The sequence below is a fragment of the Watersipora subatra genome, chromosome 9 (genome assembly GCF_963576615.1).
Source record: "Watersipora subatra chromosome 9, tzWatSuba1.1, whole genome shotgun sequence".
NCBI classification, from domain to species: domain Eukaryota; kingdom Metazoa; phylum Bryozoa; class Gymnolaemata; order Cheilostomatida; family Watersiporidae; genus Watersipora; species Watersipora subatra.
Genome location: NC_088716.1, coordinates 38,137,227 through 38,155,192, shown reverse-complemented (window position 1 = coordinate 38,155,192; position 17,966 = coordinate 38,137,227). Strand labels below are relative to the sequence as shown.

General features: G+C 34.2%; 1 protein-coding gene across 1 annotated transcript; it reads right to left on the bottom strand.

The window, feature by feature from the left end:
• Nucleotides 1-1,089: 1,089 nt before the first annotated feature.
• LOC137404661 (nucleoplasmin-like protein) lies at nt 1,090-10,022 on the bottom strand. The gene is made up of 6 exons (XM_068090885.1): nt 9,895-10,022; nt 8,613-8,752; nt 6,838-6,957; nt 6,312-6,554; nt 5,371-5,568; nt 1,090-1,438 (listed from the first exon to the last, which is right to left on the bottom strand). Exons 1-6 carry the CDS (start codon nt 9,974-9,976, stop codon nt 1,355-1,357), a joined length of 867 nt encoding a protein of 288 aa, XP_067946986.1. The 5' UTR covers nt 9,977-10,022; the 3' UTR covers nt 1,090-1,354.
• Nucleotides 10,023-17,966: the final 7,944 nt, after the last annotated feature.

Sequence of the window (17,966 nt, the reverse complement as noted above, 5' to 3'; positions counted from 1 at the left end):
ACTTTAGACCTCACTTGTGGGTAATTGCACTTTATTCTATAGAAACCAAATGATTCTAAACTATATGGTACGGTTAGATTGATACAAATTTTAAAAATAAAAAACCATTAACCAACAACAGGAAATAGCAACTGCCGTTGATGATGTAATGACTTTTTCTTTACAGCAGTTTGAAATTGATTCCATCTACCAGCAATCCAGTTTCTTTTAATACACTGATTTTATGGTCGCTAGTATAGTTTATGAATTACATATGATATGGGCTTTATTGTGGATGATTTTACCGTGCCACTTTCACTGTTATCCACAAGCCGAGTAAATCACGAAGACCGACTTGTTATTTGAGCATACAACATATATTTATGTGATAAATACATTTGCACTAGTATAACAATGGTCCAGCATAGAAACATAAATAATGAACAGTATTGGAATACAATGTCTATCGTATGCAAGGAGCTGCTCTGCCTGCCTCTCTAACGCATTCTTCTTTTCATGTTCTTCTCTCCAGTTGGCTCCGTCCACTTTCCATTTCCTGCCGTAACATTCGCTGCTACGTCACCCGCGTACTCCGAGTCACCTTCTCCCTTCATCACCGGCCAGGCCTCCAGGCAAAAGGGGAAGCCGGCTCGGCCTGTCAATCGATTGTTACGCTGGCACCGGCTCTGTTCGTGATGTTCTTCCATCTTATTATTTCAAAAGCTGACTTTAGACTTATGCAGTTTATTATGGGTGTAACAATTTAGCATAAGTTCACGAAAAGTAGTTGAAGAAACAAGTATTAGCACGAAGGATGTTACAAAGTAACTGGACATCTTTAAGTTTATGTTACCCAGCAGAACATCATATCGGATATGTCGTTTGCTTTATGCTGTTTAAGGTGATTTCAAACTTATTTCATTTAAATGTCATTTACTGCAGCTATTACATATATGATGATAACAACCTACTTACTTTGTCAAAGCAAATGTACTTTGCACTCTATTGAAGGTAGCAGTTACCATATTTGTCAAAATATTACCAGTTCATTAGCAGTAAGAGGAATCTAATAATTTATTCAAATGAATATAAAAAACTAGAAAGACCACAGATATTATAAAATACTCTCAAATATGTGATTAAAGTAGTTGGGACTAGACTGGGGCTCAACACGACAATCAGATGGAACATTCAAACAGAATGTGGATTATTACACATAATGCCTGAACAACTTCAGTAACTATAGGGCTGTCTAATCAGAGTTTCACCTCTAGCAAAAGAATTTGTAGGATTGTTCACCACTGTTTGGTATACAATTCCTGTCATCAACTTAGCAAGCTATGACCACAAGATTTTACTCAAAGATGACACTGTTCTATTTGTTAGCTTCTTTCTTTTTTAACTTTGCAGCAGTAACATCTTTAAGGACTTCTCGACCTTTTGGTAGCAGGTATCTACTCTACAAATACAAATAAATAACTGTCAATTTTACAAACATTACCATAACTCTACACCGTCTAACATCGCCTACCCTCAAAACTTCCATGTGTCTGTTAACGCTAAGCTAAAATCAATACTCTATTCTAAAGGTCAAGTTACAAACTCTACTGGGGGCTTAAGAGACCCATCAAACCTTTTTCAAAGCAGCATTTGATAAAGGTAGTTTTGAGTTCACACAATGTGAATTGGTTACAATCGATTATCTACATGTGTATATATCTTCTAGTAAATGGCATCTATTTTTGTTCCTAAATAATATTGATAGTGTTTGCTTGTGAGTTAAAATATATAAAAGTATATATATAAAATATATAATATATATATATGAACATCATCAACACTTGAATAAACATCATCAACACTTGAATAAACATCATCAACACTTGAATAAACATCATCAACACTTGAATAAACATCATCAACACTTGAATGAACATCATCAACACTTGAATGAACATCATCAACACTTGAATGAACATCATCAACACTTGAATGAACATCATCAACACTTGAATGAACATCATCAACACTTGAATGAACATCATCAATACTTGAATGAACATCATCAATACTTGCATGAACATCATCAACACTTGCATGAACATCATCAACACTTGCATGAACATCATCAACACTTGCATGAACATCATAAACACTTGCATGAACATCATAAACACTTGCATGAACATCATCAACACTTGCATGAACATCATCAACACTTGCATGAACATCATAAACACTTGCATGAACATCATAAACACTTGCATGAACATCATAAACACTTGCATGAACATCATAAACACTTGCATGAACATCATAAACACTTGCATGAACATCATAAACACTTGCATGAACATCATAAACACTTGCATGAACATCATCAACACTTGCATGAACATCATCAACACTTGCATGAACATCATCAACACTTGCATGAACATCATCAACACTTGCATGAACATCATCAACACTTGCATGAACATCATCAACACTTGCATGAACATCATCAACACTTGCATGAACATCATCAACACTTGCATGAACATCATCAACACTTGCATGAACATCATCAACACTTGAACGAACATCATCAACACTTGCACGAACATCATCAACACTTGCACGAACATCATCAACACTTGCACGAACATCATCAACACTTGCACGAACATCATCAACACTTGCACGAACATCATCAACACTTGCACGAACATCATCAACACTTGCACGAACATCATCAACACTTGCATGAACATCATCAACACTTGCATGAACATCATCAACACTTGCATGAACATCATCAACACTTGCATGAACATCATCAACACTTGCATGAACATCATCAACACTTGCATGAACATCATCAACACTTGCATGAACATCATCAACACTTGCATGAACATCATCAACACTTGAACGAACATCATCAACACTTGAACGAACATCATCAACACTTGAACGAACATCATCAACACTTGAACGAACATCATCAACACTTGAAGGGACATCATCAACACTTGAAGGGACATCATCAACACTTGAAGGGACATCATCAACACTTGAAGGGACATCATCAACACTTGAAGGGACATCATCAACACTTGAAGGGACATCATCAACACTTGAAGGGACATCATCAACACTTGAAGGGACATCATCAACACTTGAAGGGACATCATCAACACTTGAACGAACATCATCAACACTTGAAGGGACATCATCAACACTTGAAGGGACATCATCAACACTTGAAGGGACATCATCAACACTTGAAGGGACATCATCAACACTTGAAGGGACATCATCAACACTTGAAGGGACATCATCAACACTTGAAGGGACATCATCAACACTTGAATGAACATCATCAACACTTGAATGAACATCATCAACACTTGAATGAACATCATCAACACTTGAAGGGACATCATCAACACTTGAAGGGACATCATCAACACTTGAATGAACATCATCAACACTTGAATGAACATCATCAACACTTGAAGGGACATCATCAACACTTGAAGGGACATCATCAACACTTGAAGGGACATCATCAACACTTGAATGAACATCATCAACACTTGAATGAACATCATCAACACTTGAATGAACATCATCAACACTTGAATGAACATCATCAACACTTGAATGAACATCATCAACACTTGAATGAACATCATCAACACTTGAATGAACATCATCAACACTTGAATGAACATCATCAACACTTGAATGAACATCATCAACACTTGAATGAACATCATCAACACTTGAATGAACATCATCAACACTTGAATGAACATCATCAACACTTGAATGAACATCATCAACACTTGAATGAACATCATCAACACTTGAATGAACATCATCAACACTTGAATGAACATCATCAACACTTGAATGAACATCATCAACACTTGAATGAACATCATCAACACTTGAATGAACATCATCAACACTTGAATGAACATCATCAACACTTGAATGAACATCATCAACACTTGAATGAACATCATCAACACTTGAATGAACATCATCAACACTTGAATGAACATCATCAACACTTGAATGAACATCATCAACACTTGAATAAACATCATCAACACTTGAATAAACATCATCAACACTTGAATAAACATCATCAACACTTGAATAAACATCATCAACACTTGAATAAACATCATCAACACTTGAATAAACATCATCAACACTTGAATGAACATCATCAACACTTGAATGAACATCATCAACACTTGAATGAACATCATCAACACTTGAATGAACATCATCAACACTTGAATGAACATCATCAACACTTGAATAAACATCATCAACACTTGAATAAACATCATCAACACTTGAATAAACATCATCAACACTTGAATAAACATCATCAACACTTAAATGAACATCATCAACACTTGAATGCACATCATCAACACTTGAATGAACATCATCAACACTTGAATGAACATCATCAACACTTGAATGAACATCATCAACACTTTAATTAGTGATGTCATCAATAGTGCACTTGTTTTCTACACCGTCAATTATGTTAAGTCATTCTGCTAGTTCTCTAAAAACAAGTTCTATATGTTAGCACTAACTTAGAAGGTCAAGGTAAACCAGTAAGTTGTAAGCTACTCACAAGTGAATCAGCAAATTGATGACAACCAAAAATAAAGCACAGACTGTCCATTATGAGATCTTATGATATTATGATTATATGACAATTGTTGGCTCATATTTATATTCATAATGTAAAGTTATTTGAAGAGTTACGTGTTTTTTCTTTTTTGTATCTAAACTGTTTTACGCTGAAGCCCATACTTCCATATGAATGTAAGCAAATTTATGTAATAAATTACACAGCTCAGAAACTTGCCGGTGTATTTTTCTAGTGTCATTATATAGCATTAAAACTAAAGTAATAATTTATGACATGTGACGAACTAAATTATTTATGAATAAATGTAATAAAACAATAACACAAAGTGTATTGTTAATTTGAAGGCAATGCCAAAAACTTAAGTTGGGCTCACAAATAAAGGATGTTGTTAGAAATAATACAGTGAGGTTTTAACTAACTTGGCTTATGTTTTTTTGTACAGGTAAATATTTTAAGTTCTTCTTCTTTTTCACTAAATTTATTTTTATTTTTTACTGTTCACTTTTTACTTTTGCTCACAAAACTAACATTTTTAAGAAGCGTCATGCTAGAAATTACTTTTAGTGTAAACTAAAATCTGCTCAAGTTGTCTTTGTAATTTTGTAAGCGATTTGTGGAGGATTGAGGATGTGATTCTTTATAATCACACTTAGTAGTTGTAGACCACGCATGCCCATGAGATGTTAATCAGCTATTATCATAGTCCTATGACGTACCTTGTTAGACAAAGTTTTGCCTACTGCATGTTTGTCTTTGCTAATTTTCTTTGACTCGCTTGACACAGCCTCCATTTCATCATCTGACTCCTCATCTGAGCTTTCTTCCTCACTATCTTCTGCTGCTTCAATCGCGGCCTTTGAGCTCTTTTTGGTCATTTTAACTTTCTTTTTATTCTGGTCATTTCCTTGGTCAATCTAATACATAACATAAAAGGCTTTGGTGCATACGAAGGTGGAGATTACTAGAAAGCATAAAATTCTCTATGAGTGGTCAAACACTGGAACAAGCCAACCATTAATCACAATGCATCTTGAAATAGAAGGTACTAAAAGCAAGCCTAATGATGCCTGGAGTTTATTTTATTAGCAATCAGATATCCTGGTATCTGATTGGTTGTTTAAGAAGCTGGTTCTCAGAACCCGAATAGAGGTTTGAAAGCAACTATCTTTAGCAGCTTGGGGAAAAATCAAAGCCTGTGTGTATGAAAATTAGATGAAATCAGACTAACAGACACGTATGTTCGCAGCGACAAAATGAAATTTATTAATACAGATTTTAGTAGTTCAGGATACTTTCTAAGTAAATCTACTATAAATACAATTCAACTATGGTTTTATCTATTCTAGTGAGTACTATTACACACTTAAATAGTAGTGTTTATGTAGTGTAACATTATTACTAATGTGACCCTACTAGTTAGTAATGTTTTGGTTGAAAATCTAAAAGTTTTCAATCTGTAGCTCAGAATAGAGCAAAGCAAAACCAAAAATGCCTTTTTTCAGAAATGATATCCTTCAAAAAATGGTTACAAGCAGGAGCAAAAGTTGCTATTTAAAACTAATATTGCTTCAAAAAACTCAGCCCCGGATTCTTGTAATAGTCAGCACACAAAATGAGAAAGGAGTTCAATTCTTATGAGAATTTCCCTGCCACTTACCTTTCTTTTAATTGCCTTGTTAGGAGCATTTTTCTTCACATTTTCCTCCTCTTCTTGGCCTTCTTCATCACTCGTATCATCACTTTCCCCTTCTTCGAAAGCTGGCTCTTCAAGTTCATCTGACAGAGTTGGAGCGGCACAGTAGGTAATCTCTTGCAGTCCCGTCAGATAGAACGGCCCGGTACCATGGGCTAGTCGAAGGACAGCATCACACCCTAAACTCAGATCCACGTTTAGCTGACTCTACCAAAATAGTTTTTATTTAATGGTAAGTGTATAATTTATACTGTGTTAGGCGAAGAAATTATACACAACTGTCTGTTACTCAAACGTCAACAAATATGTGCGTTTCAGTCTGTTAAATTGATCGCATCTGTGTCAAACTTTTACAACTTTTGACCAAGCTCTGGTAAGCTGAAGTTCTGAACAAGCTAAGAATGTTTATAACATCATGCATGTATTTTCAAATTCATTTTGAGATGTGCCCATTAGCCTTGCTTTTTACAGCGTGTCAAGTACTGCCTACCATTTCATGTACGCCATTGGTCAGGCTAGCAAGTGTGTAGCTGACCCTCTTGTTTTCTTCTAAAACTTCTATATCCAAGATGTTTCTTTCATTAGGTTTGGCTTCTGCACCAAGGCAAACCTACATCGAGTAAGGACCAACTATTATCTCTCCGGCAACACAAGGCAGTTTAAGCCAAACATACTGAAGCTATGAGATGTAAGGATAAAAACCTAATCCTCGTATAAACTCTAAAATATTGCTAAAAATCATACATAACAACATAACATCTGATTCGGTATTGTAAGGTGGATCAGTTTGTTATTTATTATTTTACTGTTGAACGTAAATAAACATTCAACCCAAATATTTTCATAACCAAATTAAAATAAATACTTTATAAAATGGATAAAATTGAGTTTTTAATTTAGTATTTCACTGTTAAAAATAAATCAGTGTTCAACCCAAATATTTTCAAAACTAAATTAAAATGAATATTCACTGAAGATGCTGACTCATTGTAGATACCATATTATAGTTCAACTGTTACTGTAATAACAAGTTGGTAGGATCTGACAATATTTTAACTATTTTGTACTAGCAGAGTGTATGAATGTTCTTTTAAATGAACACTGTTTAATAATGGAGTTAGTTTAATTAAAGTGAGATAATTAATGGCAGTTGTTTTTGCTAAAAGCTCTAGAGAGTTATTTTCAACACTAGTATATCTACTATGGGCTAAAAAAATAGTAATTTAATTTCAATTAATTCATTTAAACTTGAGGGTTCTATAAACTCGTGTTGTGTTTAACCAACACTAAAGATGTTTTGTAAATAGAGTTAATAGGTTAGTTTTATAACCGTGATTCGATGTACTATGACAAAAATAATACATAGGGTTGATTCTGCATTTATCATAGCTTTACTTTCAGTAACCAGGAAACCAGGTTGTACTTGTGGTTACTTGATCAAAACCTCTTGAGCAAATGTTGATTAGATTGCAAATTCTGCAAGAGCAGAAGGTGATAGCTGACAGTAAAGGTGAACGTTTATTTTCTGATGCACCACACCAGTATGAAACATTGTTGATGTACAGCATCAATATGAAATAATGTTGATGTGCCATACCAATATAAACTTGCTGCTGTGCCATACCCATACAAACTGGCTGTTGTGCCACACCAAAATAAACTGGCTGTTGTGCCATACCAATATAACCTGGCTGTTGTGCCATACCAATATAAACTGTTTATGTTTAACAAAATGATATAATGCTAACGCTCAACACCAGTATAGAATATTTTGGATGCGACACAGCAGTATGAAAAGGTAAATAACAATTTAACCAATATTTATATATTCATAACATGAAAAATTATTAAAATGAAATTAATCATACAGTTAGATTAACCTTAGATTAACCTTAGATTAACCTTTGTATCTCGATCTTCTGCCAGCATCTTACATCACCTATTTACAGATCACAAATAAAAATGAATTGTTTTTATTCTAAACTTCATACCTATATAGGCCTATAACATACAAACCATGCAACAAATGGTTTTTAAATATGCGTGTATCCATTAATAAATTTTGTTGCCATCTGCCGTTATATATTTGGAGTCGTTGTCAAGTACGACTTCATTACTAAACTGAGTTTATTACTAGTTTAATTACTAAAGAGATATTTAGGAGTAACTTTTTGTTTCAACTAATTAGAGTTTTGATTAACTCATTGTTAGCTCTATGTTTCATTGCCAACATACAGTATTGATTTCATCATGTTATTAACTTACACCTCTCAGAAAGAAATTAGCTGATTTGACACAAACACTCTCTACGTCTGTGTCAGTGGTGTGAATGTAGCCTGATATGACTTCTTCTGAATGTGACATTGCTAAATCATGCTCCTTCTCGTTTTCATCAAATCGTAGACCTAAAATGATATGCTTGCATCACTAACACTCATTGTACAAGAAAGACAACAAAATATTCGTATACCTTCCATACTCGACTAGCATTTGTTAGCTGTTTGAGAAACTGGTGAAGCTGGCCCCATCAAAGAAGCTAGCTGTATATGTCTCTGGGGGTACCAGTCCCTTCAAGCTTGTAAATAACTAGTCATAAAGTAGTCTCCATATTGTGAAACTTTGTTATTGTGAAACTGCATGAATCAAATCAAACATTTCCAAATCATTTGCTTTTATTCTTATTTCCAATGGAATTTAATCTCAAGCTAACCTACACTAGACAGCTAAACTAGGACATTTTTAAGCCCTAAAATTTTACACAGGTTAAACATAACGACGGGTCATTACCCCACCTGCTCTAACTGAAAACAATTTATACAGACATCTAATCAGCCAAAATAATCAGACAAACTATTAATCTTTTGGTGTATTAAAATTATACTAGTTACATTAAATTTGTTTATACCTTCAATATTGTATAAGTTGATATTTCTAACCAAAACTTTAGTTTTGGCTTTTAGCCACTTTTATTCAAATAATCTGTTTTGAACATTGAAAGTCGATGTTATCATATGACCAGCATTCATTGTCGGAGTACTGCGGATTGCGTCATGGTTGCTGATCAAAGCGAGCTGTAGACCAACCATAACAACTTTTCGACGTTTTGGCCTTCTCGGTCTCAGGCAAAAAGTTGCAAGAATATCACATGGTATTTGATACGATAATTAATTTAGTTGTAATTAGTTACTTTTTAAAATTTGCTCATATCTATGGGTGTTATTGCTTATTGTGTTTACTGTTTGTCGATAAATCTTTGACCACAAATCTCTCAGCCATGGTGTGGATGACTTTCCGTATAAAAAAGGCAAAAAAGTGGCACAAACGTACGCTGCAAGCGGTATGCAATTTAAGTCCAATTTCCTGGTCTTTTAAAACGTTTTTGGATTCAAAAAACCACTTCTTATAGAATTGTAGTATACAACAATGTTTTTAATGATATTTTGTATGTTTTGCTAACCTTGCCTACAAAGAAAACCAACAGTAATTTTTGATCCCTCACTAATATATAAGTAGCGAACTACAGGTGATGGATTCATACTAAACATACCCAGCAGCATTTCCTCTGTTACTAAATCAGTGTCATCATCAGCTTCTGATTCAGACTCATGAAGTGACCTTGACTCATCCATGTCGCTGACTACAGCAGTACTCACTGTCCTTATTCTCTTAGCTGACCGAGGCATTATGAACTACAACTAGGCTTTTTCTGTAAAGTAAAAATATTTTAGCTATCAAGTTGGCTATTCTAGCTATCCGTCTGCATTCTAAACAGAAGATTCTGGAAGCAAATACTTTTCTAAAATGCTTGAAAAAGTATTTACAAATAGTTTTTTCAGATTAAAAAACCACTTCAATGTCCAAGATTAAATTTAGCTGTGATCCTTTTTGATAAGCAGTTCTAAGTAAAACCATTCATTTTTGTCCTTTTGTAATCAAACACTTGTGATAGTTTAGTCCATACAGGTTTTAGCAATCTTAAAACAGACTCGCTTCACTCATCATGTTAACACAACCTTTCCATTTGTTACAGCATTTTAGTAATTTTATTTATTAGCTGTAGCTGTATCATTTAGACTTTTTATTATTTGTTATAGAACCAATTGTTGCTTTGTATTATTTGCTCTATTGCCATCATTTATTCATAAAGCTAAATCTATAGTTATCTATTAATACAGTTACTTCTCACTCACCATAAACTTAATGAAAGTCTTCTATTGCTAATTACTATTAATACTAATAATCAAACTTTAAGGCTTGAGAATTAGATTATCATATTACAAACAACAACACTAGTGATATCATTCATCTCATTCTCAATTCATCCAATGATTTTGTTTACTACTAATTGAGTACAAAGTTGAAAAAATTACCAACAAAATGAAATTTCAATGCTTAGTTAACAGTTGTTAGTACTATGCATTTAATACAAAAATATGATTGCCAAGTCTTCAAAATGACTGTTTCAACCAAACCCCTTAGCGTCAAGTCTAGCCCCATTTTGAGCTAAAAATATACCATAAAACCTCTAATTGAATGCCACCTCTATTTGAATGCCACCTCAGATTGACCGCCACCCTGAGAGAAGGGTTGAAAAATAGAGCGCCACTCTCTAATTGAACGCCACCTCATTTTGACGGCCATTTTGACATTTTCCAATTTTTATGAGCCCATAATATCAATTGAGCAGTAGAAAAGTGTCTACAAAATCGTATTGATAATGAATCATTTACTTCAGTAACAATGAATTCTCTCGTTGTCCAATTCCAACCCTTTACGTTTTTCTTCATTAAAACTTTGAAAGCAACACTACAAAAATAATTAACAAATGTCATGGGCTAATAGTAGTTTCTTGTTTAATGCTGCCTTGATACTTCGTAGTAAAAGTATATAAAAAATTGGTTTACACTTACAAAGGTAGATGAATGACTAGTTTTAGGGTGAAGGTTGCGTTTGGCGAACAAAGCTTTTACGCAATGCATTTGTACTAAATGGAAAAAAGTAAGAGATTTCCTCTGCCAAAATATTGTTTAGATGCTACTTAATATCAACTAGTTCAGCAGGTCGGAAGAAGATTTGAGGTCAGAAGACATTGTTGAAGGTATTGGACAAACATAAGAAGCTCTTTCAATCAAAGCCGACCATCAGAACGCAGCCATCCAAACAAACAATGCAAATATTGTTTTAAAAAAGTTATTTTTTCTTTCTGCATGTAATATAAGTAAGGTTCATTTATGTCACTTGTTCATGAGTATATAGATTTGTAGCATTTGATTGATTATTATTATATACCATATATAAATTTGCAGATTTATAGCAAATTTTATTTATTTATTTGTTTATTTATAATTTTATTTATTTATTTGATAAGTTATCTTAAAGCGGCTTACAATGTATCGACCCTCATAACTTACAATGTATCGACCCTCATAACTTACAATGTATCGACCCCCATAACTTACAATGTATCAACCCTCATAACTTACAATGTATCGACCCTCATAACTTACAATGTATCAACCCTCATAACTTACAATGTATCGACCCTCATAACTTACAATGTACCGACACTCATAACTTCTTTTCTATTGCACATAAAAAGCTAGTTTTAGTTGCAAAATGTAGCAAACATCAATAAGCGTAATGAGCTTTTATTCAACATTGGTAAATATAGATATAAAATAATAGCATGCCTTTAAATTCGAAATGAAATAAAAATTGAAATATAACAGATTGCAAAGCAAGGCACAGGCTATAACATCACCGCAGATTAATTGCAAACAATACATAACAACTGGGAGAGATATTTCTCGGCTTCCCAATGCATATTTTATTTAGAGATATTTTAACAAGTTAAGAGTATGTTAGCCAACTTATTGCATTCAAAGAGTTTAACATCGCCCCATTGGAAGAAGCGGGTGAAATGACAACGACATTCGCTTCGCCAGAAAAAGGGATAAATTCATCTTTCCAAAATTATTGTGGTTTGAAAAATACACCGCCAGCCTCTATTTGAACATCACCTCCAATTGACCGCCACTATAATAGAGGAAGAGTTGAAAAATAGAGTGCCATGGCATTCAATTAAAGGTTTTAAGGTAGCAATATTTTACTCTAGATCTAAGATAAAACAATAGTGTCTTTTGCTTTAGTCTCGGCTAGACAGTCAACTTGTAAACAAAATCACAATTATTAAAATATTATACAAATATTATTAATCGATTACTAAACATATTTAGTTTTTACCTCAATAACATACTGAACGAAACTAGTCTATCGATAATACATGTAGGACGTCTTTAGGTAGAGTTTAGTCCTAGAGTTGCTCTGAAGAAAATTGATAGTGTCATTTAAAAGCACCACGTTTGAAACATTCAATCTAAATTTAGCTCTCACATTTCAAACACATTTCAGCAATATAAGACCAGCCACTAGCCTTACCTCTTTTCCTCCGTTTCTGAAAATAACAGCTCACTGAGAAATAGTTTGTTAGCTATATAGCCTAACAGCTAGAGGATTAGGACTACTGAGAGAGGATTTAGTTCAAATTAATTAAAGCTTTCTAATACTTGTAAGCAATTATTGCATCAACTCCAATTTTTGCATCAACTCCAATTATTGCATCAACCCCAATTATTGCATCAACTCCAATCAGTGCATAGTTGTTTTATAATAGGTAGGTAGATCAGAAACACTGACCAGTTCTACCATTAACTCCAATTAGTGCATAGTTGTTTTATAATAGGTAGGTAGATCAGAAACACTGACCAGTTCTACACTACTAGCTTTGGCTAGCCTTAAAATACAGTAGTATTGAATAAAATGTTGGAACTTGGAATGTTGAAAAATAAATTTGCTTGGGGTGGGTGTTCGTCAATAAAAAATTTTTGCGTAGATTTTTGTGACAATGATATGATAGCTTTTAGATTAAAATATTTTTTGATATTCAAAATTAAATTTTAGGTTAAAGTTAATTCATTTTTAAATTTGTGTGTTAAATTTTCTATGACAGTACGATCAAACACATGAATACTGTATTTAAAGGTTTGCACTGATTGAATATACATTGTTCAGGAATTTGTAAGATAGTCCAGGCTACAGCAGTTTCAATAAAATATACGTTTGTTATAAATTATAAAGCATTTTGTAAATAAACACTTGAAATCAAAAAATCTAAACAAAATCTTTTCAACTAAACTGAAAAAGAATATTATTTGGACAGTCTAAACTTTCTAAAGAGACAATGAAATGGAAGATCATGCCTGCAATAAACTGTATATTACTGATGAAATAATTTTTAATATAAACCCTGTGAAGAGCCTCGTGTACTTACTATTACTTGCTAAATATTTAGCAGCTCTACTAGCACAACTTCGTTCATCTCTATATTTTCTAAACTATGTCAAACAGCAGTCAATAGGTAAGAATAAGGGTTCAAGTACAAACTTGAAATATTGGCATAATAAACACCATGGAATTTGAAATCTCTATAAGTGTGAGTATTAAAATTTGATAAACAAAATATTAAACCATCTGTGTAGCTATCCTGCTAGCCTGTCTTGACAAGCTGTTGTTTTTGCGTAGTTGTCCCCCCCCCCCCCCCCCCCCCCCCCCCGTCGAGCGGCGAGCAACAACAGCTTGTCACAAGACGTACTGCACCTGATGCATCAGCTGCACTTATAGGGAGTTGTTCTCTTCCGTCTACGCGGCTTGGCCGCGATGTTATGTCGGTCGCTCCATTGGTAATCATAACGGATTTCACGCAAAAATTTATGTAGAAAAAAAACAAGATTGCAACGTTTAACCAAAGACCAGTTTCTGTGATAAACTTTAGTAGAACTTAAGAATAAAATAAACTCAAAATAAAATCCATAAGAACAAATAAAACTGACTGATAGAAAAATAGAAATAAAACTGACTGAGCGCACAAATAACGACATGTTTAGTCGCTGTGGTTGCGCGTAAGTTCTCAAATTCTAATAAAGTTTACTGCAGAGAGGGGTCGCCAATTAAACGTTCTTATCTTAATTTTTCTACATAGATTTTTGCGTGAAATCCGTTACGATTACCAATGGAGCGACCGGAATAGCATCGCAGCCGAGCCGCGTAGACGGAGGAGAACAACTCCTTATAAGTGCAGCTGATGCATCAGGTGCAGTACGTCTTGTGACAAGCTGTTGTTGCTCGCCGCTCGACGGGGGGACAACTACGCAAAAACAACAGCTTGTCAAGACAGGCTACTATCCTGCATGCTGCTCATACCTATCACTATTTTTTGCTTTTTCAAGTTTTCTAGCGTTAAATTATCTTGTCTAATTATCTAAAATCTTAACCTACTGATCTTTCCCGGTTCAATTAACAAATAACGGTAGTTTTTAAGAACATGAAATCGGAGGCCCTTGAAATGACCAAGTTACTAACCTTACGAAGTGAATGCAGAAAATGTGTATAGAGTAAGAACAGACCTACCAGTGAAATCAAAATAGAGGATGTGTGTGGCTGTCTGAATTAAAAAGATGCATGGTAAATTTAGTAAGAGTTTGGACTGCAGCATACATGTAATTGAAATAACTAATATATACCTGCAATTAATCGATAGGCAACAACAACAATACATCATCAACAATATATACATTGACCATATCAATAGCATTGAAAACCAGCTGTTAGAACCTATCAAGGCAAAGTTAAATATTTAAGATATCTACTACTACATATACAATTCTATGGCAGTCACTGCTAGCAAAAGCTTTATTGACAATGGGCTATGATGTCATAAAGTTACTCCAACAATCGATTCTGCTAGTTGTTTGGATTTCAAACGAGCAAGATGTGTTTTAACGTTGCTGTCTACGCTGTCTCTCCTCTGTTACTGATACTCTATATGAAGATGCTACAGGTTATAGTAGCAGCAGTTTTTCCTCTGGTGCTAAATTTGCTGACTTGGGTCATCCTTCCAATCACCCTCCTCTATTTCACACCTTGGTAAGTCTCTGATACATTACTAGTAACTTTATATTGTGTTACGTACCATATACTTCTAGTTTCTCTTCAACTCAATATTTAGTAACTTAAAGTAACACATGATGATGCAATGGGAGTATGAAACATCACTGAGCAGTTGTCTTATTTTTCCTAACAAAACACAAAAGAGAATGTTAGGTACCTTTTCAAGTGTTTAGACTACACATACATTGCAGTCAATCATAATGATGCTGCAGATCTGTAGCAGAGCAGATATTTAGAGATTTTGTTCGGTTGAGAAAAAATGTATGGCGGAAATCCGGGAATATTCAGTTAAGCAAATCTCTCAGGCTAAGAATTCTTGACTCAAAGTTGGAAGTTATTAAAGGTTGACTTGCAACAAAATTCACATGACAGTTATTTGGTACCAAAAGATTCATCACGCCTTACACTGCGGTGTTGTAGGTGTAAAATATGTGGAAATGTTATGACAAGCTCTTAAATGCTCAAAAACGAAAAGTTAATTGCAGCCATCCCAAAACCCCTGTAGATTGGAATCAATTTATTTCTCTGACGTACTCCTATGATTTGGTTATTGTTTTGACACGTGATGTTCTCAGGTGAATTGAAAGGCCAATAAAAGGCTCAATATAAAAAGTCTCGTGGCACTAGTTTATGACAAAACTTCGGGTTTTACTAAAAAGCCCGTATAAACATAGATTCTCACTACTTTACAGTTTTGTTTCAGCTTGGTCTAATTGTCTAGTCATAATCTGATCATGTGACCCATACTTCCTGCCAAACAGCGCGAATAATTTCTGCAGCATTTTTCGAGTATTACGGGTGATCAACAGGCTTGTCATGTTTATCAGAGGATGATAAGCCTTCCTTCGAGCTAAGGTTAAAAGATTGAAAGAATTTTTACAGTAGGTTTTGAGATATCAGTGCTCGAAGTAACAGCATTATAATGATGATGAAATAGACACGTAAGGACAATAGACATGGTTTTATTGAATGCGTAAAGTATATTTGTGAAAATATTTCGACAATGAGGTTGCATGAAAGTGTAAACAGAAGCCAACTTGTTCAGTTACGTCCCATTTTGGAAAGGGATTCAAATCTACGGCAGTTTCGTGATGGCGGCGATTAACTGTTTGTTTTTGAGCTTTCAAGAGCTTGTAATCACATTTCCACATATTTTGCACCTACAACAAAGCAGGGTAAGACATGGTGAATATTTTGATACCAAATAACTGTAATGTGAATTTTGTTGCAAGTCAACCTTTAAAAAGGAGCCTCAGGATCAAAAAAAGCATTGAAAATTTTAATGTTTTTGCTAAAATTTGAAAGATGCTTGAAATTTGATTAAATGAATTATAGTTTGAAAATTAACATCTTAATAGTCACTGAACTGAATGTGAATCGTTTTGCCTTGAAAAACCGGAAGTCTATTCTAATTTCCTGAAAGTATCTTAAGGAGGGCCGATGAGCTAAAATATTTGGTTTTGACAAAATTTTAACACTATTAAAACCAATGTAAGTTAAAATTTAGACATTTAGACCAATGTAATTTCATCCAATAGTTTACTGACAGTCCAATAACGAGCAAACCCTCACATGACATTTTATCTTACTTAATTTTAAAAATATGATCGTAAATTATATAAAAACATAATGAAAATGAAATTCAGTAATTTGAAATGTGCATCAATTATAAAGGCTTGCCACCTCATAACCAATCTCTCGTACCATCTGATAATTTTAGGCTATAGTCCTGTTTGGAGAGAGCTACATGCAAACAAACCTAGTCTGAGAAGAAAGGAACATTCAAGTATGTCATGTTTATTATTATATTGTTACTGCAGTTATTCTTATTTACAAACTCATAGAGAAGTTATGACTGGTTTACGACTAACGCATCAAGATTTAGGTGTCAGTGGCAAAGTAGCAAAGCTGTCATGCAACAGCTTGCTAGCTGTCTTGTGACATCATATCCTGTAAATTCAAAGTTACTTAATGGTTGTGAAATTTTTTGCAGGTAAAGCTAAGACAAAGTCAATCATGAGCATGACAGTCTTACAAATGTATAATCATGGTGCAGAGCTTGCTAAAACAAATATAAGGAGCGTGAAGGCTGATACACTGTAAAGGAGGCAAAACAGGAAGTACTGAGGGAGTCGTGAAAACAGATGTACAACAGGATAATGATGAAAAGATGAGAAGTGTTGCTAGTAATCCTGAAATGGAACCAAAAGATAATACAAGCATTGCTGAGAATGATGCTGAAAGGATTGTGCAAAGTGAGTTGACAATTGTTGAGGATTTGCTGCCTTTATCATCAGCAGACGCTGTCAATATTTCTCAAAATATACATTGAGACAACTCAAATGTTATGCTTTGGTCGTATCTCTTAATTTATGAACATGAATTGCTTGGGGACTGACTGCCATGCAGAGCCCAATATATTATCATTAATACAAAAAGTTGTTTCCACCTGCTCAACTCCAGTGAATTTTTGGCATAGACATACACATAACTACAAAGGTGTCAAAAATTCTCACATGTCACAAATTTAAAGAGCACATGAAACGGAATGAAATGGATGCCTTTCACCTTGACACACCATTTTAGAGCTTCGGTTAATGCACACCATCCATG

Excerpts from the sequence above, each read along its gene's own strand:
- LOC137404661 (XM_068090885.1), bottom strand. The coding sequence starts at position 9,976 with ATGGATGAGTCAAGGTCACTTCATGAGTCTGAATCAGAAGCTGATGAT. Across the intron at positions 8,753-9,894 it reads AACAGAGGAAATGCTGCTGG|GTCTACGATTTGATGAAAAC; the intron begins GTATGTTTAGTA and ends ATATCATTTTAG. Across the intron at positions 6,958-8,612 it reads CTAATTTCTTTCTGAGAGGT|GTTTGCCTTGGTGCAGAAGC; the intron begins GTAAGTTAATAA and ends TACTCGATGTAG.